Source organism: Filicampus tigris, chromosome 1 (genome assembly GCF_054856515.1).
Source record: "Filicampus tigris isolate MCC_2025a chromosome 1, RoL_Ftig_1.0, whole genome shotgun sequence".
In the NCBI taxonomy this organism is placed as follows: domain Eukaryota; kingdom Metazoa; phylum Chordata; class Actinopteri; order Syngnathiformes; family Syngnathidae; genus Filicampus; species Filicampus tigris.
Window position 1 is genome coordinate 33902209 of NC_141217.1, and position 22192 is coordinate 33924400.

Below are 22192 nucleotides of genomic sequence, written 5' to 3' on the forward strand. Positions count from 1 at the left end.
CCCGTACCGCTCCCATTTTGGGGGTCAGCAACATTTTTATCCTGCACCAACCCACAGGTTGACTGACTCCTGCAGAGAGTTGGCCCATACAGCGTGCCGCATACAGTTCTTTGGCCGATTTCATGTGGCCCCTGGAGCCCTTTCCAGAAATGAGCTTAGCATTGCGCCGTTAACCCCATTCGTTGTGTATGTAGTGAGGGGTGGCGAGCATGGAATGGCGCTTAAAGTTCCTTGCTATCGTCCTGGTCTTGTTTCGCTGCCAAATAATGAGCCGCTCTCCTTAAAATGGAATTTTGCTCGCCAGTATAGCATTTAAGAGCGCCTCTTCCGGGTTCGTGTCGCGCGGTTGCCCTCCAAATTTAAGCATCTCAGTAAGTACAGAAAAAGAAACTAACAAGGTGATTATTTTCTTCATTGCTACTTAGCTTTTAATACCCGCGTTGTCTTTATTCAGAGTGTTCCTGTGTTTCTGACTTGATAAGCAAAGAAATCACTGTCAGTAGACAGTATGACATTTCAAAATAAGAAATATGATAGTGTCAAATTAGTGACCAGACCGTGTACCGTGAACTATCCGACAATACAGCAGTACAGTGAGGCTTACTGCAGTGCTGTGAGCTTTCACACGACATAGAAATAAATATCATACCGTGACATCAATACCGTGATAAAACCGAACCTTCAGCTTTTGATATTGTTCCAGCAGGTTCGTCTGATGACAATATAATTTCAGCCCGCGATAGGATTATTAGGTAAACCTTGGCCCGCCGCCAAACAAAGTTGCTGACCTCTGTTTTACACAAAGTGAGCAATACAATGTGTGTCAGAGCTGGGCACTTTACTAAAAATTGAGTGTCCGTTATTCGTCATCCCCCGCCCCTGCTGGACGATATTTGAACAGAAATAGTAACTCACTTGCCTTGGAAGGCTGTTCCCAGCCTGGTCCCTCACTCAAATCTGTCCCCCAAGCAACAACAACCCACTATTTTCCACCTCATGCTCGCCACGGCCATTGAAGCCTCACCGCGAAAAATAGACTAATGACAGACTGCAGATGAATGGTGGGCTAAATAAAGGGCTTTCCGTCTAGGCTTAATCCATCTTTTAAAAAAAAAATTCTCGTCAACCGTCAGCAAAACGGGCGCCCGTCAGTGACGGAGAGACGGACCGGTCCGTCACATAGACGGAATGCCCAGGACTGAACGCGGTAGGTAATGGAACGGATTTTTTTCGTGAATCAAGTGAATCAATCGCTTACCCCCGTGGCGTCGGCCGGCTGTCGGCACGTCACACTGGAGGACTACACCGCAACGACAGACAGCGACGCTAACCATTAAAGTAGCTTGTGCGCATGCATAAGATGTAATACCCTTCCACACCATCGGCGGCAGTAGTCACCATTTCTCATGGTTAGAAAAATCCAAACGGAAAATCTGTTGGCCGGGGGCGGATTATAAAAACGTAAACAATGCATTCAGATATATTTTTCGCTCATGATGAGCTCCCACAGGAAGTAAACCGTCACGTTCTTGACACAGTATTGTGAAATACTTCAATTGTCAACCTTCGCTCTTGTACTTGTAAGAAGATTAAGGCAGCGGAGGCGTGCTCACTGTTTTTCCGCATTTGTCACTTCCCTTTGGTGCTCCGAGCGCCGATTTGCTAGCTAACAGCCAATCAGAGTGACCAAACGTCACGACCGGCGACGCCGATTCAACAACCGTAAACGCCCCCAAGACGCTTGCAGACGGGTTGCGACATTACGACGCCGGCCACTGCGCCAAACAGACGGCGCTTAAAGACTCCCACGACGCTTCGCGACCTCCGACGTCGGTTTGGTCCATCAGGGCCTTTAAAGGTCAGGCAGAAAAGTACACATTGTTGTTTCCAAAAATTTACGAAGCACTCGTATCAACTTGCCTAGAGCATTTAAGGGGCTATAAAGGTATACAATGAACAGGAGTTTGTCAAAACATGAAAAACGAGTAATAGGGAGTGAGGGGACGGGACGGAGCAGTTTAATTATGTTTATATGTATGCTTTGGCTTTGAGTGGTTGGCCACCCAAGTGGTTGTACCATCCCAATCCCTTGATTAAAGTTAACGTTGACTCCCACCCTGTGGGAATTCCACGGGATTCACGGGACCTGCGGGATTCCCCCCCCAAAAAATGTCAGCCTCTCATATGTACACAGTAGCTTTTACTTGTAACAATAACACTACTACACGCAGTAACACTCACTGCTACAGACACACAGTATGACACACTCGTAAATGCTCACAACTACAACGACGCACTCGTTAATAACAGTAGCATTCAATCTGAAATACGTATGTGCACAGTAACAGTCACTACTACAAAAGGAGACCCGTTTTGGGGTCCATAGAACAGAAGTGGCATGGCCGAGGTGGTAGAGTGGCCGCTCGTTCTTCAACCTTGCGTGACTTTTTTTTTTTTTTTTTTAAATCAACTAATACTATGCAAATAAATTTACTCAAAGACTCTCCTTGTAGAAATTCTGAGTGACAAAAACGTTACTATTTTTTTTTTTCAAGTCAATATCGCTCCCAATTTTTCTTCGGTGTAGAATTAGCTTCTGTAGCCGTCGATCGGACGGCTAAGGTTTTCGCCTTTGGCCGGCGGACACCCGACCTCGTTGGCCCCTCCCACAGGTGGTGAGCCCATGGGAAAGGGGACCCACTTGCCCTTCTTGGGCAGTGTCTGCCGGACCCCATGGCTGAAGACCTGGCCACCAGGCGCTCGCCAGCGAGCACCACCTCCAGGCCTGGCTCCAGAAAGGGGGGCCCGGTAACCCGCGTCCGGGCACGAGAAAGCGTGGTTCAACATTCTAACTCATCATAAGGGCTCTGTGAGCCGTCCCTCACTTAGGACCTGTTTTACCATGAGTGAGCCTGTCAGGGTCATGAAGGTAAACTTACTCCCCAGGATCATTGGGACACATACACAAACCCCTTGGCCATGGTAAGGTGGCGGCTCACGAAGGGGCTGAACACATCAGTACAAGTAAGAAAAAAAAAAAAAGATGAGTACAAAGTGAAAGTCTGCATCTGTATTCAGCTCCTCTGGTTATTTATAGAGCACACTTCAAATAAAATGGCACATTATATATCTGTCTATCTATCTATCTATCTATCTATCTATCTATCTATCTATCTATCTATCTATCTATCTATCTATCTATCTATCTATCTATCTATCTATCTATCTATCTATCTATCTATCTACCTACCTACATGTCTATCTGTTTATCTATTAGGGCTGGGACAATACACTTTTGCCGCAATCCGATACGGATCCCGATACTAGGGTTGCGATCTGATACGTATTACGATACTTAAATATTATAAAAATAGATATTTAAAAAAACCGAGGCACGTGTTTCCAACGTTTTAATATAAGTGCCATTTGACATTTGTGCAGGTGTCACGATTGAAAAGTGCACAAACTGTTCGCGATACACGATGAGTGCAATAAATAAAACTCCATTCACAAAGCTCAACTTTACGGACCTCAAATGTTCCAAAAGTATGTTATGGAACACACACGTATTGTCTATCCGCCAATGACGGACGGTTGACGAATGACGGCAACAATTTTAAAATAAGCATAGTCGGAAACCCGTGTATTTAATCCGTCTTTCGTATATACGTCTATAGTCCGTCTTTAGTCTATTTTTTTATGAGCGCTGCGAGGAACAATAGTGAGTTGTTGCTGTTTGGGGGACAGATTTGAGTGAGGCACCAGGTTGTGAACAGGCTTCCTTGGCGCACCGTTTCACTCTTTCTGTTCAAATATCAGCCGGCGGGGAGATTCTATTGCCGTTTGCAGTCAGAATCACTGATGGAAGCCCGTTTAAAATCAGAGGCAGACCTACTGGCTGGTACTATTTTTTTGCTGAAAAAAGACGAATGACGGACGACGGAAGGGTAGCCATGCTGCAGACGGAAGACGAATAATGGACGCTCAATATATATATATATATACACACACATGTTAGTCATTAATAAATAAACTGATTGATTGGGTATGGGTTATAATAAAGTTTTCTTGTTGCCACTGAAGCTGCAAACTCTAAGTTCTTCTTCACCGCGGTCATCTTCGTCGCGGTGGCGGCCAGTGGAGCAGAGCAATAAAAAGACAAGATGATGAGAAGAAAGGCGAGCTGATGCCGAGTGCCTGTGACAACAAAGTCAGCAAATAAAGAGCAGTGAAAAAAAAAAAAAAAAAAAAAAGTCTCAGAGAAGAAGAAGCTTCCATGATTCTGTCTCTTAAAGTCAAAGTACAACAGCTGCTCTGAGATGGATCTGGGAGTCGAACCCGTGATCTTTCAAAGCGCCGTCGAACTGTGGGCATGGGGCGGGGTTTTCTTTCTTTTGGTGTTTTGCTTGACTTTGCAGATACGGGTGTAAGGTCGGGGGGGGGGGGGGGGGGGGGGAATGTAACGCCAGCCTTTTCCCAGCCGATCGTAGCGGCATCCCTCAGAATTGCTTCAAACGAGGGCGGTTGTAGCTCATGCCATGCTTGACATTGAGGAAACAGAAATCGACTCAGTCCGTGCAGAACGGTGGCAAGTAAAATGCGTGCTTTGCCGCGTGGCCAGGGCGCTTCTTTTAAAATGGGAACGACTGTAGTTCATTCATTGATTTGATTTCCACAATGATTGTCCCATGTTGTTGTCGTGTTTACGAATCAAATAGATGACATCGTCCACACACGCCTGCCTAGCCCCGATTCTGTCCGCCTGCGCTTTCGATCAAATACGCCAAAATCTCATTGCACCACCGACACGCAGCCGCATGGACACACTCCACGTTTCTAAGAAGAAGAAGACTTCAAACAAGTACTTTTTCTATCCAAATCATATTTTAGCTACCAAAAAACAAAAAGTTGTGTTCCAGAGTAGATGACTTTTTTTTTTGTTCATTTGGCCCAGAATGGCAAATGAGATATTTCGGCATCGAGCAAATTCGCAAAAAAACGCTAAACTAGACCCGGCCCGGAACGAAAATGGACACGCGTCCGTTTTTACGCTGAGCTCAAGCGTTCCAAAATAGGCCAAGCTAGGTTTCACTTCCACTATGATGTTATTACCACTTCGACACGCAACTACACGGTAAAGAGCTCGAGCGGATTTTCCTTCCGGTCCTAAACAGCTAAAGCACATTGATAAAAATGAAGCGGCTGTTCCGTTCATCCGAAATGCATTTTCACATCAGCTCAATCCAAAACTACACTCTGTGACTCGCTACATCGCGCCACACCCTGTCACACTATTTCAGACGAGCGCGCGCTGTGACGCAGGCCCTCAAAGACGCACTCTGAAAAGCAACACACGACATGTCACGACTCCCTTTGACACACTACGGCAAAGGACTAAAACACTGTGACTCACGAAAAAATATCCTGTTCAGAGACGCCGCAAGATGAGGGCGAAGCACTACTTTTGTCTCAGTGAAGCTCCTCAACTCACTTCAACATATTTCCTCAGGGCTGTAATGCCGCAAGATGATTGCAAGGCACTCTTTTTGTCTAAATGACATCCCCTAACTCACCTACACATAGTTCCATGGCGCCGAGAACGCGGCAAAGCACTACTTGTGCCTAAAATGGAGCTCCTGAAGTCACTTCGTCATTATTCCTGGACAACAAAATGACACAAAATGTCAGCAAAGCACTACTTTTGCCTAAATGAAGCTTTATCAACTCATGTCAGCTTAGTACGTTAGCACTGCGATGCCACAAAGTGGAGACAACACACTATTGTGTACAAATGAAGCTCCTGAACTCACTTCATATAGTTCAGATGACACAAGATGAATGAAAAGCACTACTTTTCTCTAAATTGAAGCTCCACAACTCATGTGGACACTTCCTCTGTACTAAGATGCCACACAATGGCAACAAAGCGCTACTTTTGTCTCAGTTACGTTCCACAACTCACTTCAACATAGTTCGTTGACACTGAGATGCCGCACGATGGTGGCAAAGCACTACTTTTTGTCTAAACGACGTCCCCCTAACTCACTTAAACATAGTTCCATGGCACCGAGAACGCGGCAAAGCACTACTTGTGCCTAAAATGTAGATCCCGAAGTCACTTCATCATTATTCCTAGGCACCAAAATGGCAGCAAAGCACTACTTTTGTCTCAGGTAGGTACCACAACTCACGTCAACATAGTTCATTGACACTGAGATGCCACACGGTGGTGGCAAAGCACTACTTTTTGACTAAACGACGTCCCCCTAACTCACTTAAACATAGTTCCATGGCACCGAGAATGCGGCAAATCACTTCTTGTGCCTAAAATGTAGCTCCCGAAGTCACTTCATCATTATTCCTGGACACCAAAATGGCAGCAAAGCACTACTTTTGTCTCAGTTAGGTTCCACGACTCACTTCAACATAGTTCGTTGACACGGAGATGCCCCACGATGGTGGCAAAGCACTACTTTTTGCACAAAACGAAGCTCCTTAACTCACTTCAACACTATGACTCACTTTGATGTACTATTCCAGACGAGTACTCGATGTGACTCACAGCAATCAAAGACAACTACATGCTGTGACATATTACAACAAACAACGGCAACGAACTTCCGACACAATACAACGAAGGACAACACACTGTGACTCACTACAGCTCTTTGACCGCGCGCTGTGACTCCCTATTACCGGAAAGGGTGAAAGTGTGTGTTTGTCCATCCGTGACAACACACGTTGGTTAAGACACCACGAGCACCGTTACACGCGCATACTGTATACGCGTGGGCGGCGGCAGGATGAGGATTGGTAGCAGCGCGGCGTGGGAGGCGCGCTCAGCAGGACGCACAAACGGGAGGCAAACGCGCACGCGCGCGCGCGGTCACTATGGCGACGCACCAGCAAAGGAGGAAGTGAGGCAAGGAAGGGGGCAACTCACCCCAGCGTCGTCATGGTGACGATGGTGTACCAGAAAGAGGCCGGGATGGAGGTGAAGGTGGAGCCCTTGGTCCCCTTCTCGGCGTAGAACATGACGGTGGCGAAGATGATGATGGCCATGGTGAGCGAAAAGAGCAGGAAGCCCAGCTCCGAGGCGCAGCTCTTGAGCGTATAGCCCAGAATCCTCAGACCCTGCGAGTGTCGCGAGAACTTGAAGATGCGGAAGACGCGGAAGACCCTCAGCGTGACGAAGGCCCCGCTCACGTCCTCGTTCTCGGGCATGACCAGACCGATGTAGTAGGGCATGATGGCCACCACGTCGATGACCGACATGACCGAGCGCATGAACTTGCAGCGGCTGGGCGCGGCGAACAGGCGCATCAGGTACTCGAACGTGAAGATGAGCACGCACGCCGTATCCATGCAGAAGAAGGCCAGCTGGTACTTCTCGCCGCACGGGAGGTCCTTGACACTCCCCTTGGGGGGCCGGCAGGGGACCGTCTCCACCACGTTGGCGATGACCGACACGGCGATGAAGAAGCCCGTCACGTAGTAGAAGACCAGCGCCATGGTGGACGTGTGCGGGTTCTCGAAGGCTCGCCACAGGCGCTCTCTGGGGGTGCTGTGCGGGGGCAGGGGGGCGTCCATGGCTTCGTTAGCTTCCGTGTCCTCGGCCAGACGCTCTTGGTTCTCCTTTTTTCGGTCTCGATATTCCTTACAAGCAGAGGAGCGGACAATTATACGCAAGGTGTGCTCAGATGTTTACATACGAGGCCAGGGATGGGCAATTGGAGTCCTCGAGGGGCCTGATGCTGCAACGCACCTGATTCAGATGATTCAGGATCGTTATCCAGCGTCTGCAGACCTTGCTGAGGATATGACATTGCCCTCGAGGACTGCAATTGCCCAACCCCTGCCCGAGGGTATGTAAACTTCTGAGCACTAGAGTGTACGCACTATGGTGTAGACAGGGGGCGGAGCTTGAAAGAAATTGACGTCGATTCTAAAAAGGTTTGGAATTGAGGCAAAGCGTTACTTTTGTCTCAAATGAAGCTCCTCAACTCACTTCAACGTGGTTTCTTGGCATCGAGATGCCCCCAAAAAGGTCAAAGCACTACTTTTGTATAAATGAAGCTCTTAGTACAACATAGTTCCTTGGCGTGAAGATGGCGGCAAAGTACTATTTTTTGTCAAAATGACGCTGCTCACTTCAACTTTGTTCCTTGGCACTAAGATGCCAGAAGATATGGTGGCAAAGTACTATTTTTATCTAAATGAAGCTCCAAAGTGAACCTCCAATTCACTCTCAGTTCCTTTGGCACCACGATGGCGGCAAAGCGCCACTTTTTTCTAAATGAACCTCCTCAACTCACATCAACATTGTTCTTCTGTATCAAGATGCCACCAGATGGCACCGCTTAAGGCCAGTGGTTCTCGGACCTTTAACTTTACAAGGAAGAAATGAGGGATTTCTCGCTTACTTCCATGCAACAGTCACCGATGATTTCGGGCACAATTCCGTAGAAGGCCAACTCCTCGTCGAAGGCCTGGATGCATTCGTGTCGCGGGTAGTGCAGCTTCCCGGTGCGGTAGAAATTGAGGATGTGGCGGAACATTTCGGGGTCCCGGTCGAAGAAGTACTCCTGAGTATCGTCGTTGTAGAAGAACTCCTTTTCCGAGGAGCCTAGCAGCGTATCGGGATAGCGGTCCAGTGTATTCTTCCATGTCTAAACAAACAAACAAACAAACGTTTTTACTTCACGGTTGAGTGGTGAGGATGTGGTTAGGGTTACAGGTTGCAGGGGGCAGGTTGAGTGAAAGAGGTTAGGTTTGTGTTGTGATAGTGGTTGAGGGGTAGGGTTATCAATAGATAAATAGGTAGACGGATAGACCCTTTTTCGGTACGAATCAACTCTTTTTTTTAGCTTTTGTATAGGGGAGGTAAACATAAATAACTGAAAATGATGTGGTTACGCAATTGTACACGCGCTTATAGCTGCGATGTGGCTGTGTTCAGAACTAATTACATTCAAACAACATGTTAAATGGAAGTCACCCCAAATCAATGTTAGCTGTTTTACTATTTTTCCCTGACACTGACTGCTATTTAAAACTCTAATAGATTATAACCCTCTAGGGGTAGGTTAGGGTTGGGTTTGGAATTAGGGGGGTAGGTTTCAGACTTAAAGAAGGAAGTCAAGTCAAAAATGTTTCACCCACCAGGACCGCCTCCGCATCGATGCAATATGCATCAGAATGTCGTGTTTAGACGAGTGGTGCTGCATAGAACGTATCATGGAAAAGTTTTTTTTTTAATTTAACTTCCATTTGAAAGTATATGGGACGCGATTTTTACAAATTTTAAAATGTTGGATTGAAAAGTAAAATATACATGTCGCAATGAACGGTTTCTGGAATCGATACACATTAACCGGGTATTTCCTTGAAATGGGCGGGGCAAAATCGCGAAGAAGGCGGATACGACGTCATCGATGCCACGTCGCTGACTTGCCGGCCGTGAAGTGCGCTCGACGTGTTTTTTTTTCTTCGGATGCATTTCGGTCCTCCATGAATCGAACAATAAAAATGGGCGACCAATACTTACCGACAGCTTATCATCGCCATTTTCGATGCCGGAAGACGACGCGGCCGGCCCTGTGACGTCACGCACGCTCTGGGTCAAACGGCCAGTGGGCGGACCCAGCTCACGAAAATATCGAGTTTTCTGCATATTTTTTTTAGGCCTTTCCATTACATTTTTTTTTTTTTACCAAAGTAATCATTGGAATCTCATTATTTGTAGTTAATTGGGTTTTTTTTAGGTTCACTTTTTTTTCGTGTCTCTTACTTAATGGTCAGGGTCATGGCTAGAGTCAGTTTTCGGGTTCGAACCAACTTTGGAGCCCTTTACCTGAAAGCGGACCCCGCTGACATTGACGTAGAGGATTTCGTCTGATCTGGACGAGTTGTCCACGGGAGGTTTGGGCATGGTCTTCTTGGCCAGCGGCAGCCAGCCCACGGCCGCCGCCCGCGCAAATGGCAGCCATGTTGCCACGCCGGCCGCCATCTTGCATCAAAGCCACTCACACTCGGGGGTGGAGGGTACGTCACTGACCCTGCCCTGACGTCCTGGTAAGGCGGGGGCTTGTCATGTTGATGAAGGGGAGGGGCAGAGGGAGGGAGGGGGACCAATCACTGCTGGGCGTCACGTCATTTAAAAAATTGGAAGGAAGTGTAGATGACACTCGGGGTGAAGAAGAACAACAACTTAGTTGCCGTTCAGATCCAAATGTACGTGTGGTGTGCGCGCGTGCGCGTTACCACGCCGCAGTCTTATTAAATTGTGATGATGTCGGTGAAGTTGCAAGCTCAACACAATCTCCTCCTCCTCCTCCTCTAAGTGTTTCTCGGCTTCATCTGCAGCGCCACATCGCCACCGCCCTCTTCTTCGCCTGTCCTAACTTCCTGTTGCCGCTCCCCGCTCTCATTGGCTAAGCAGCGGCGGCTCGGCGTCCATGTTTGGTTGTTCTGTCAGATGGAGGGAAAAAAATAGGGACAAAGTGAGAAGGAACAGAGACATGGAAGAAGGAAAAAAAAAAAAAATGGAGGCCTCAGGAGGAAGGCTCTCAAAAAATCTACAGTAATCTGATTACTGACTGTGTGTGCGTGGGTGTGTGCGTATGCGTGCGCACGCACGTGAGAGCAGCTAGTCAGAAGAGTCCAGTCAGGCTGAAAGTTTGATTCATAATTCATGAACACACTTTTGACTTGTGCCGCGTGTGTGTGTGTCGGGGAGACAGACTTGAAACTCTAACCTGAGCCCAACAGCGCCACCAAGTCAGAAGCATGTAAAAGACTGAAGCGTGAGGACAGAAGCATGAAGTAGACTGAAATTACGCATGAAGCCCCAAACATGCAGGAGATTGAAGGACGTCGAAGACGGACACATGTAGACGGAAGTATGTACCGGACAGAAACATGTACATGGGAGTAGGGAACAAATGAGCATAAAACACATCAAACACAAGCATGTTTAAGACTGAAGCATAACAAGACACAAGGCCTATACACTGAAACATGTGGACAAAGCGTACATAGGACTGAAACATGTGGACTGAATCATGTAGAATGCTGACAGGTACAGTGCACGGGATCATGAAGACACAAGCATGCATAAAACAGGAACATGACAACACAAGCACATATAAAGCAGAAGCACGTTAAAGACTGAAGCGTGAAGAAAGACACATTTTAGACTGAAGCATGTAAAACCCTGAGACACGTAGACTGAAGCAATGAGACTAAATCTTTTAGAAGACCGAGGCATGTGGAAGACTGAATGTAGAAGACAGAAACCGAAAGAAAATAGAAGATTGAATAGAAGAGAGTGGACTGAAGCATCTTCGACAGAAGCGTGTGGACGAACTGCGGACGGAATTGACTTGCATGGACCTGCGGTCACTGACTCACGTAGATTCACACTGACTCCGACAGCCTCACATGCATGCGAGGAAGTGAAGAAATAAAGCCTTCAAAGCTCACGCTAAGTTAGCAAACGGACTCAAACAGACTCATATTGACTTGGGTGGACTCAAACCGACTCATACTGAGTCACGCTCATCAGCTACGACAGATTCGTACAGGCCGACTCTGACTCGTCATAGCTTAAGAGACTCTCAAAGCCTTTCATGACTCATCAAAACTGGCTCATATATACTACTATTGACTTGGATCGACTCACGTCGACTTGTATGGACTCAGACTAACTAAAAAAGACTCACCCTTGTGCTCACTAAAAAACGGAGCTCTATAAACTGACAAAGACCCACTTTGACTCAAATAGTCTCCCACTCGCTGACTTATTCACTGACTCACTTGCCTCACACTGGCGTATATATATTGACAACTTGAAGGAATAGACTCTTAAAGATACACACTGGCTCGTCAAAACAGACTTTTACAGACCTGGGCTGACTCCCATAGCCTCACTCTGACTCGCATAGACACACACTAACTCGTGAAGACACAGGCCCACCGCACACCGAGCGGCGCGACCCAACAGACAATCATGAACTTTTGCTTGTGCGAGTGTGTGCGCAGTGTATACTGACTGGCATAAGACTCGCAGTGTCTCACAATGACATGCACTGACTCGCTAAGACTCACACTGTATGGACTTATACTCGCTGACTCGTACACTAATGTACAGACGCAGCAATTGACTTGCACTGACACACATTGACACAAACTGACTTCTATGAACTTTAATTAATGCAGACTCACATTCACTGACTTCACTCTGACTCGTATAACATGAAACGGAATCTTAAAGTCTCACACTGTTTTGTACAGAATCACATTCCTTGACTCGCGTGGATTCACACTCGGAAAATAACGGTGGACTGTATTCTTCCTGGATTGAATGAAACGAGTCGGGAGAACATAGGACTTGACTCAGAGGTATTGACTCGACGTGACTCGACAGCAAAATGTTACGACTCAATGAACTTATCGTGCTTCGAAAAAGGTCATTTTCAGCCTAGCGGGAACCACAGAGGCAAGTGTGTGTTCATGAAATGTTCATATTAATAACATATGTGTGTGTGTGTGCGCACTAACAAACATAAATGTAAACACACCAAAGTTCATCACTAATTTATACAACTGGATTATGTCCCACACACACACACACATGCGCGTGTTGAGTTCCATTCACTTCACTTCTATGATGTTGCTGTTCAACCTGCTCCTGCAGCTTCTGCTCAACTTCTATTCTATTCCATTCTATTCTGGGCATCAGTGAATGTGGAGCACATCTCATCCTACTTACCTCTGCTGCTTCTGACGCCCTACCGCCAAGAAGAGGAGGAGGAAGATGAAGATGATGAGGAAGAAGAAGAAGAAGTTTCCGGATGAAAAAAGAGGAGGGGGAGTGATGAAGAAAAGATGAAGATGGACGAGTCTTCTTTTACGTTCTCGGGCTGTCGTGCTCTGCTGCGGCGGCAACAAGCACATCTGCTGTCATCCTCTCTCGCGCTCTGTCTCTCTTACACACGCACACACGCGCACACACACACACTAACAGACACACGCGCGTTGAGGCTCCACCTCCACTTGCTCGCTCGACCCTCCTGCTTCTCTTCCTCTCTTTCTATTTGTTGTCTTTTCTCACGTCCTCTTTTCCTCAACGCACAAACACACGGACATATGTACGCACGTTCACGCAAATTCACACGCGCGCACGCACACACACACACACACACGTGCACACACACACGCTCACACAAATAGTAAGACAGTTCCTCGGAATCAAACCTTCGAGCAAAATTGCACACGCACACTTAATAATGAATGCCGAGGTGCACTGGTCACCTGTCGTTTTGCCGACGTCGCACTCGCATCATCAAAGTTTCATGGATGAAAGTTACCGCATCAGCACTATGCCATATGTCCACTAGGGGGGAAGTGTGCCAGGGGGCCACATGGTCCCATTGACTCTTTGATGACCGAAACAAACTGACTCTTGAAGACATTGAATTGTCAAGAGTCAAAACCAAATCGGCTGGACTATTACTGACTGGTACAGACAAAGACTGAAGAGGATTTCAGACTCACATTGAGTCACCAAGACTCAAACTGACTCACATCGACTCGTAAAGCCTGAAACAGACACTCTAAAACTCATACTCAGACTCAAACTGACTAATACAGAGTCACATACACTGACTTGTAAATACCCACGCTCATTGATGTGCATAGACTCAAAAGAACTGTTATAGACTCACACTGACTCATCAAGAGTCAAACTGACTCGTAGAGACTCACACTGACTTGTATGGACTGAAACAGACTTGAAAACTCAGACTCATATAGACTCACTCTGACTTCTAAAGACTCAAACTCGGATGGACTCACACTCACTTATTTAGACTGAAACATGAAAGAGACTCTTGAAGACTCTAACCGATCCATACTGATTTGTATAGACTCAAACTGACTTGTGTAGGATCAAACTGACAAATAGAGTCATATAGACTCACACTGGCTTGTATGGACTGAAACAGACTTGAAAACTCAGACTCATATAGACTCACTCTGACTTCTAAAGACTCAAACTCGGATAGACTCACACTCACTTATTTAGACTGAAAATAGACTCTTGAAGACTCTAATTGGCCCATACTGATTTGTACAGACTCAAACTGACTTGTGTAGGATCAAACTGACAAAGACTCAGACTAACTCTTCAAAACTCATACCGACTTATATGGACTGAAACCTCATGGACTGACTCTTCAAGACTCACACTGACTCTTACAGACTCGTATCGAGTCACACTGAATGGACGAGGCTCAATCTGACTTATGTGAAGTCTTACTCAAGACTCAAACTGACTCGTATAAACTCACACTAACTTGTATATACTGAAACAGACTTGAAAACTCAGACTCATATAGACTCACTCTGACTTCTAAAGACTCAAACTCGAATAGACTCACACTCACTTATTTAGACTGAAACATGAAAGAGACTCTTCAAGACTCTAACTGACCCATACTGATTTGAATGGACTCAAACTGACTTGTGTAGGATCAAACTAACAAAGACTCAGACTAACTCTTCAAAACTCATACCGACTTATATGGACTGAAACCTCATGGACTGACTCTTCAAGACTCACACTGACTCTTACAGACTCGTATCGAGTCACACTGAATGGGCGAGGCTCAATCTGACTCATGTGAACTCATACTCAAGACTCAAACTGATAAATACAGACTCACATTCACTGACTTGTAAAGACTCAAACCAACACAAATACACTCACGCTGGCCCTTAAAGATAACATGTCGGATTCATGCTGGCTTGCCAAAGAGAAGATAGCCTGAGAAAAGCTAGGATAAGATGATCCAGGCTAGCTTGCGCCGAAGAGAACAACTGTAATAAATGCAACAGAGAAAAAGTAAATAATAAAAGACTAAAAATAATAAAAGGCCATGTTTACATTAAGGCAGACGTCGCTACTTTTATGAGTTTTTTTCCCTCGGGAGGACGCACAGACAGAGGCAGACAGAGGAAGAGGAAGACCACCACGACCGCTATGATGATGAAGACACTTTGGCAGTGCGGGCCTACCAAAGTCTAGGCCAGGTGGGGTCTAAATTTATGGCCAACTTGAGTGTGGGTCCACATATGTAGACATAACAGTCCAGACCTACTACAGTCCTGTTATCTTGGTATGCAAGTAAAAGTAAAAATTTGTCAGAAAAATAAATACTCAAGGAAAGTACAAATACCTGAAAAACCTACTCAAGCTGAGTGATGAAGTATTTGTACTTTGTTGCTTCCCACCACTGGTCTAACTAACCCTTTGACAATCTGGGCTACGATGCCCGAAAAAAATCTTTGTCTTCGCCTGATTGATCCGTCCCCTATGACCCTAAATAAGATAAGGACAAATAATAATAAAAGTCAATTAGAGCAGCAGTAATTGAGCAAATGTCCTGATTGGTCATGACTGAGCTGAGGGCGAACTGCATGAAGGTCGCATCGATCGTCAGCCGAGTCTGAGTTCGACTCATAAATAATGCATCAGGACGACCAGGAGGAATTGCGTCGGGAAGTCAACCACAAGCACTTGAAGCATGCTCACATCATTAAAGTACATACTTATTATTATTGTTATTATTACTATCATTACACTCTATAATGTAGTGTACTACTGTTTTTGTTACTTATCAGTCACAATTTTTAAGACAGTCTAGGCCTATTACATTCCAGGCAATTTAGGTCTACATGAGTTCAACTAAACCGTCAAACTAAAGGTGTAACTGAGAAAAATACATGCTGTGTATTTAAAACAACTAAACTACTTAGCTAAGAAATGCCTGCTAGCTTAATGCTAACGCATAAAGAAAAACGGCACGTGTGCTAACGGCTAGCATCTAAAGTCACCGCGTTATAATCCTTTGGACAACAGATGCGCTGTATAACTATAATGCTTTATTATTATTATTATAATTATTATATGACTATTATAAAATGACTATTATTGCACTTTATTGAGTGACTGAGCGTAGTGGTGACCCTTCTTCCTCTGTCTGTATGACTGTATTATACGTTTGGCTGCGGTCACCGCTCATGTTGTGGTTCACTTGCATGCAGTCTACTACAGCAAGTGTAGTGATTCACTTGGCAGTGATCAAGTCACTGCTAGTGAAACGGTTCACTTCGCTGCAGTAGAATACTGCTACTGTAACAGTTCATTCGCATCAATCCACTTCTGCTAGTGTAGTCGTTGACTTGACCGTTACTACTGCTACTGTAGTGCTTCATTTGCAAGCTGTCAGTACTGTTAGTGTAGTGCAGGGGTCACTAATCTAGTCGAAGCTGAGAGCTATTTCAATAATCAAAACATTATTCACTATAAATCTCTGCCGGTCTTCACATTTTCAAACATTCACTTCCGCGACATTCTAAAGAAATCACAATGTCCAATCACTGGTGAGCTATTTTTAGAACAGGCCCACTGACTACTTTTGAGGTCCTTGGTGGCTACCTGCCCTGCCCACGGGCACCCCTGACGTAGTGGTTAATTTACAGCGGTGCCGTCACTGATAGTGTAGTGGTTCACTTCACTGCTGTAAAGTCACTGATAGTGTAGTGGTTCAGATGCATCACTCCAGTTTCACTTGACAGTTGAGTCACTGCTATTGCAGTAATTCACTTGAATCCGGTTGAGTCACTGTTAGTGTAGTGGTTCACTTGACTGTAGTACTGCCACTGCTAGTGTAGTAGTTCAGCTGACTGTGATCAAGTCACTGATAGCGTAGCGGTCCACTTGCATGGAGGACAGTACTGCTATCGTAGTACTTCACTTGACTGTGGTTGAGTCAGTGATGGTGTCGCGGTCCACTTGCATCAGTCCAGCATGGCTGTTATAGTGCCTCACTTTACTGCAGTAGTGCAGTGGTTCAATCGGCTCCATCCACCAACCATCAATCGGTGAGCCCCTACTTCCGCGAGAGGTGGGAACAACCTCCACGACAGGAAAGTAGCGTGGGCGTGGTCATGTGATCACACCAGCACTTCTTCAATTACAGCCACCAAGACACACACACACACACACAAGCGTGCGCGCTGCAGTGCCACATCTCTCTCTCTCTCCCACTCAGGCTAAAAACAAACGTAAAGGCTCTCATTACAGTCTGATCAATACTCCTCAGGCTGTGTGTGTGTGTGTGTGTGTGTGTGTGTGCGTGTGCGTGTGCGTGTGCACGCGTGTGCGGAGATGACGACGTTGTGATGCCCCCGTGTCCTCTTTCCTGTTCAATGCCAAAGTGTGTTTTTAGTAGCACAAGAAGATGAAACCGGCGCTGATGTGTTCACAGTCACTGTGGAAACGTGAGTGCTTTCTCCTAATAACAATTTCTTGTTCGGGGCGGGGAGGGGGTGTTGGTTACGTTGTGCGTGCACACACGCACGCACGCACTCACTCACGCGCGCACACACATATCTTCTATATTTAGCCAGGGGTTGCAAGAGAAAACTCGTGAATTTTTTAAACTTTGGACGCCGACTTCCTCTCGTGGCTGCCTTGACGTTGGGATCGCCGTGGCATTCCTTCCCTTCGCCATCCCAGTGACGTCATCACCGTGTTTACAATAAACTGTCACAATCGGCATTTTTGAAGGCTGCTTTTGGAATTGCTGTTGTTAACTATTTCCTAACTTTCCAGGGGGCGCTACTGGGTGACTTTTGAGAGGTTGTGCTCAACTACCCCTAAAAAACAAACATTAACACTGTCGTTTGTATACAGGCGCGTGCTTGGTGACTTTGGCCAAGTTAAGGCCCCTCAAAAGGTGATTGATTTGTTGTAATAACAGTAAATTCCATGTCAGCCTCGCACTGCCCGGTTGGTCATACCATGAAATTTCAAATAATACATTGTCAAAATAATATGCACTTGTGTAAATTATAGTTGTCCTGAGACAAGATGTGACTGTAGCTGTAAAAGTGATCCCTAAATAACAACTATGCTTTTGAGTCATCTAGAAGAGTAAAAAAAAAAAAGCGACATGACTCAGAAGAAATGTTATCATTCATATTTTTCAGTTGCAATCAAACAACACAACCATGTTACTCATTATCTGAAAAGGACATTGACATTAAATGTGTTTTTTTATTGTATCACATTTCTTATGCTAACTTGACCAGTTAACGTGACCAGTTAGCATAAGAGCTAACAAAGCCAGCGTGTGCTATTGACCAAAAACACATTGATTTATTCGTTAGCATTGATTTGCAAACTTGTTACTGTAATTAGAGTAACACTAAATATAAATTATTACTCAAATAAAATGAAACTTTCTCATTTAAATGTGAAGCCCTTAATCAGCGATTTTTGGGGGATGCCCCAGTATTGTAACTGGGTGGTGACAAACAGAAAAATATATGCCTAACAAAATAGATCATAAAACGTGTACCGTTGATGGTTGAACTTAAATTGTCATTAATTTTGAAATGACCCTGGTACATGGGCCATAATTATGAATATGGCTGTGCTAATGAGCGTGCGACCGTAAAAAAAACGAATTAGAATGACTTGATTGATGTTCATAAACATATAGCCCAAGTAAAAAAAAAAACAACAACAGTAGTTAACATAGTTTGAAAGTTGTAAAGGTTAATGACATCACTGATGCACGCTGAGGATTTAGTGGAATGCAGCGTTCCCCACGAGCTTGGCTTTAATTAAGAGCACACCCAATTAACCCTCAGCCAATCATACGCTGCCGGGCCAGGCGGCACGCTCACCTCCGCAATCTCGTGCTCTCGGCAGAACAGCAAGTCGTGGACGGTTAATTAGTGTCGTCTCCCCGTGGACGCCCGCCTCCGAACTTTGTGACTTTTTACTCTGAAAGCGGGGGATGGGGGTGGAGTCAGATTCCCGAGTAAAGAAGAAACTTTTTTTCACTCAAAATGATTGGATGCTGGGCACCATCGGCTAAGATTTTGTTGTTGCCCCATCTTGAGAACATGTAGCTTGCTCGAGTTGTAGCTAACAACACAGCAATGAAAATGTATCATTGCAAAGTCAATATTTCAAATTCTAACAAATATTAATTGCAATATTTTCTGGCACCCTCTAGCAATTATTTCTTTAAGTGATGAGTGACTAATTGCCACAGAGAAACAGAAAACATGATTTGAATCCTTTTCACATTGATTTGCATATTCGCGGCTGATTACTTTGCATTTATGCGGTAGGCTTAAACTGCTTCTTTGGTAAGCATTGTCATTTTTACAAACAAGGCATATCACTCTGCCTTTATCAATAGTGCTGACAGGGCCTTTTTTGTTTAAAAGTACTATTCATCGGACCAATAAATCTCACATGCTCCTCCATCTTGATGTCTTCTCTCTACTCCTGAACTTGCCCTCTCACCTACAATAGGAGCCTATCAGGTTATGCCAAACTCAATGACAGCCTGTCAGTGTCCACTTCAGGGTGTGACACTGACCATTGTTTTTTTTTTTTAAATCCCAAACAACTCAAGTACAAGCCCCACGCATCAAAACATCATCATCATCATCATCATCATCATACAGAATCGTCATTTCTCAGACGACTGCCTGGTAAACCTTGGCCAGTAGGGGAGAGTCGGGTAATTTGCGGCAAGGGGCAAGTAGTGTCACCCCTGTTATTTAGAAAACCATAGAAGTTGGTCATGTGACCACACATTTTTGAAGAAGTATCCATTTGGGATACACATGGCTTGAAATGTAAGCACATTTAAGTTCCAAAAACATTTTTTGCCCTCCAAAGTAAATTTTCTATGATGAATGTTTTTTTGATTTCCGTGTTTGTACAATTATAGAAAACTTTTGAGAACAGTTCACACACGTTTGAGTGGTTTAGTAAGCTACACCATGAGTCTATACTAGTTAGCATGATGCTAGCTCAAAACAGCTGGGGGATGCATTACTTTCAATATTGTTGGGTTGAGGGTAATTTGTGCCAAAGGACCTGGGTCAAGTTGTGCCAATGGCATAACTTCCCCCAATTTAGAATTATTTACTACATATTACTTTATTGTCTTTTATTTTTATTGTACATTGTCGTTTTACACTTGATCACTAAAACTATGCGCCATTCTTAATTTTAGACCAAAATCCATCATGCCACAAAAGGAAGACAGACAGGGTTTCAACTCCTCTTGAGGAGTTGGAAAGAGCAGTGAAAGAGGCGCAACAGAGGAAGACCGTACGTCAGGTCGGAAGGGAGATGAGAATCTGCAATATGACAGAAAAAGATATATGGATAAGAAAAAATAGCTTTGCTGGTACAGCTAGAGGGGAGCACAAGTTCATATTCCCCCGCAGCATTGACAAGTGGAATGTCCAGTAGTCGGCCGAATCTGTGAAGATACTAAGATGCAGTTAGGTTCTTATTTGATAAATATTCATTTTATTCTGACCATGCGTTCATGTGCCACTAGGCCTTTAATGTTAAAACTTTAAATAAACATTTAACAAGTACTTTTGTATTGCATTTGTCTTGCTTTTTATACAGCATTATCGCACCAGCACTTGAGGCAAGCTGTGCCAAAAAAAAAAACCACTTCTTTTTCTAAAGCTAGATTTCTCTAAAAATTTAAGATCCAAAGTGATTGCACCCAGGGATGCTTAACATACTAAACTACAAGTACAGATTTTAGTTGGAGGCATTCCTGTGATCCCCTCGCATAAAAGGCACTAAGTAAAAAATTGGCACTACTTACCCCACTCTCCCCTACAAAAGTGGATTGGCCGGGAGATTAAACCTTAAAACTGGCACGATTACCACAATCAAACCTAATGGAGAGGCCAGCGCTCTAAGTATATCAAACTGCTGGCTAAATGATGAGATAATATTAGCAGAGCTGGGCATAGCGCCTATATGACAGACCCGGTCCACCGTAGTTGCTTTTGGTTGACGCTATAAATCAGTCACTACTTTAATGGTGTAAAACAGCGTTCATTAAAAACATTTGTGTCCGGATAAACTCATCTTTCTGTACGTCAGAGCATTTCAAGCTACCTTAGCTTGCTAGCTGATAACAAAAGAGAAGCGCTGGTTGATAACGTCATCATCAAACGGGGACTTCGAACATCATTTTACCTTGGTTTTAATCAGGCTTTTAGTGTCTCACAACATGTGCTTAAGTAAATGCATTCATATTTTTTTTCAAGACTATGTTCTATGCACGCCCACTAGTTGAAACAGGGCGTTCTGATTAATATTGTGTTTATGGAATATAGCAAAATCCACCCGTTTTTAGCCATCTCGTGGGGCAGCCATTTTGTCACTTCTGTCGACTTAAAATGACATCACAGTTGCTCAGGGCTCAGGCAACGACCAATCACAACGCACCTGTTTTCTGAAGCTGAGCCATGATTGGTCGTTATCTGAGCCCTGAGCAACCGCAATGTCATTTTGGGTCGTCACAAGTGACTAAATGGCTGCCCCGGGGATGGCTAAAAACCAGTGCAATATTAATCAGAATACCTTGTTTCAATTAGTGGGCAGAACATATTCTTGAAAAGAAAATGTTTGGACTGACTTCCCCTTTAACAGATTCATGTTGAACGACAACGCAAACAAGAACTTGCATGGGAACGCAAACAGGTAAGAATCGCGTCTGCTTCAAATTTACACTCAAAGGTTAATCGTATGACCCGCTGCACATGAAAAAAAAAAAAGTCCCCGATATAAAGTCATCAGAATAAATCCTTATATGCTGATTGTGTGACGTAGTCCCTTCGAGGATTTGATATCCATTGTGCTCGTCGACTTTCACACAACTTCATTTTTTCCCCTCCGGTTTAGACTCACTGCCGCTATCACAAAATAAGGGTTCTTATCTCAAGTTGACCGATTAGACTTAGAGCTACCGTAAAAACAGCACAGGTGTTCCGTACCATTTGTTATGAACACAGAACGGACCAAGCGACTATTTTGCCTCTCGATCTCACTCGACCGCCTACTCTCAGGGGTACGAATGTGACGTCGCACGGTGTTTTAACCACACCCCCAAAAAAAATCAGGATGCATTCAAAAACAAAATACCTCTGAACTCACTTTACAGGATCTTTAGGGCCATTTCGCCAACTCTAGCCAGGACTGCTGGATACCAAGAATTACACCATGTCCCTCAAAAAGGTTCATTTGCATCTTAGTGTAACCAATGACGCAACGGTGCAAATG

General features: G+C 44.9%; 1 protein-coding gene across 3 annotated transcripts in view; it reads right to left on the reverse strand.

Annotated features, from left to right (window-relative positions):
- kcnd1 (potassium voltage-gated channel, Shal-related subfamily, member 1) overlaps positions 1-18841 on the reverse strand; it is a 32594-nt gene extending 13753 nt beyond the window's left edge. For 2 of the 3 annotated variants that reach the window (XM_086035063.1, XM_086035047.1), the window contains exons 1-4: positions 12773-13160; positions 9854-10470; positions 8424-8669; positions 6944-7656 (exon numbers count right to left, since the gene is read on the reverse strand). In XM_086035063.1, coding sequence (XP_085891189.1) covers positions 6944-7656; positions 8424-8669; positions 9854-10009 — 1115 coding nt within the window. In that variant the 5' untranslated portion in view covers positions 10010-10470; positions 12773-13160. Of the gene's footprint in view, positions 1-6943; positions 7657-8423; positions 8670-9853; positions 10471-12772; positions 13161-18759 lie in introns of those variants that run through there. The other variant, XM_086035055.1, reaches the window with a different exon arrangement.
- Positions 18842-22192: the final 3351 nt, after the last annotated feature.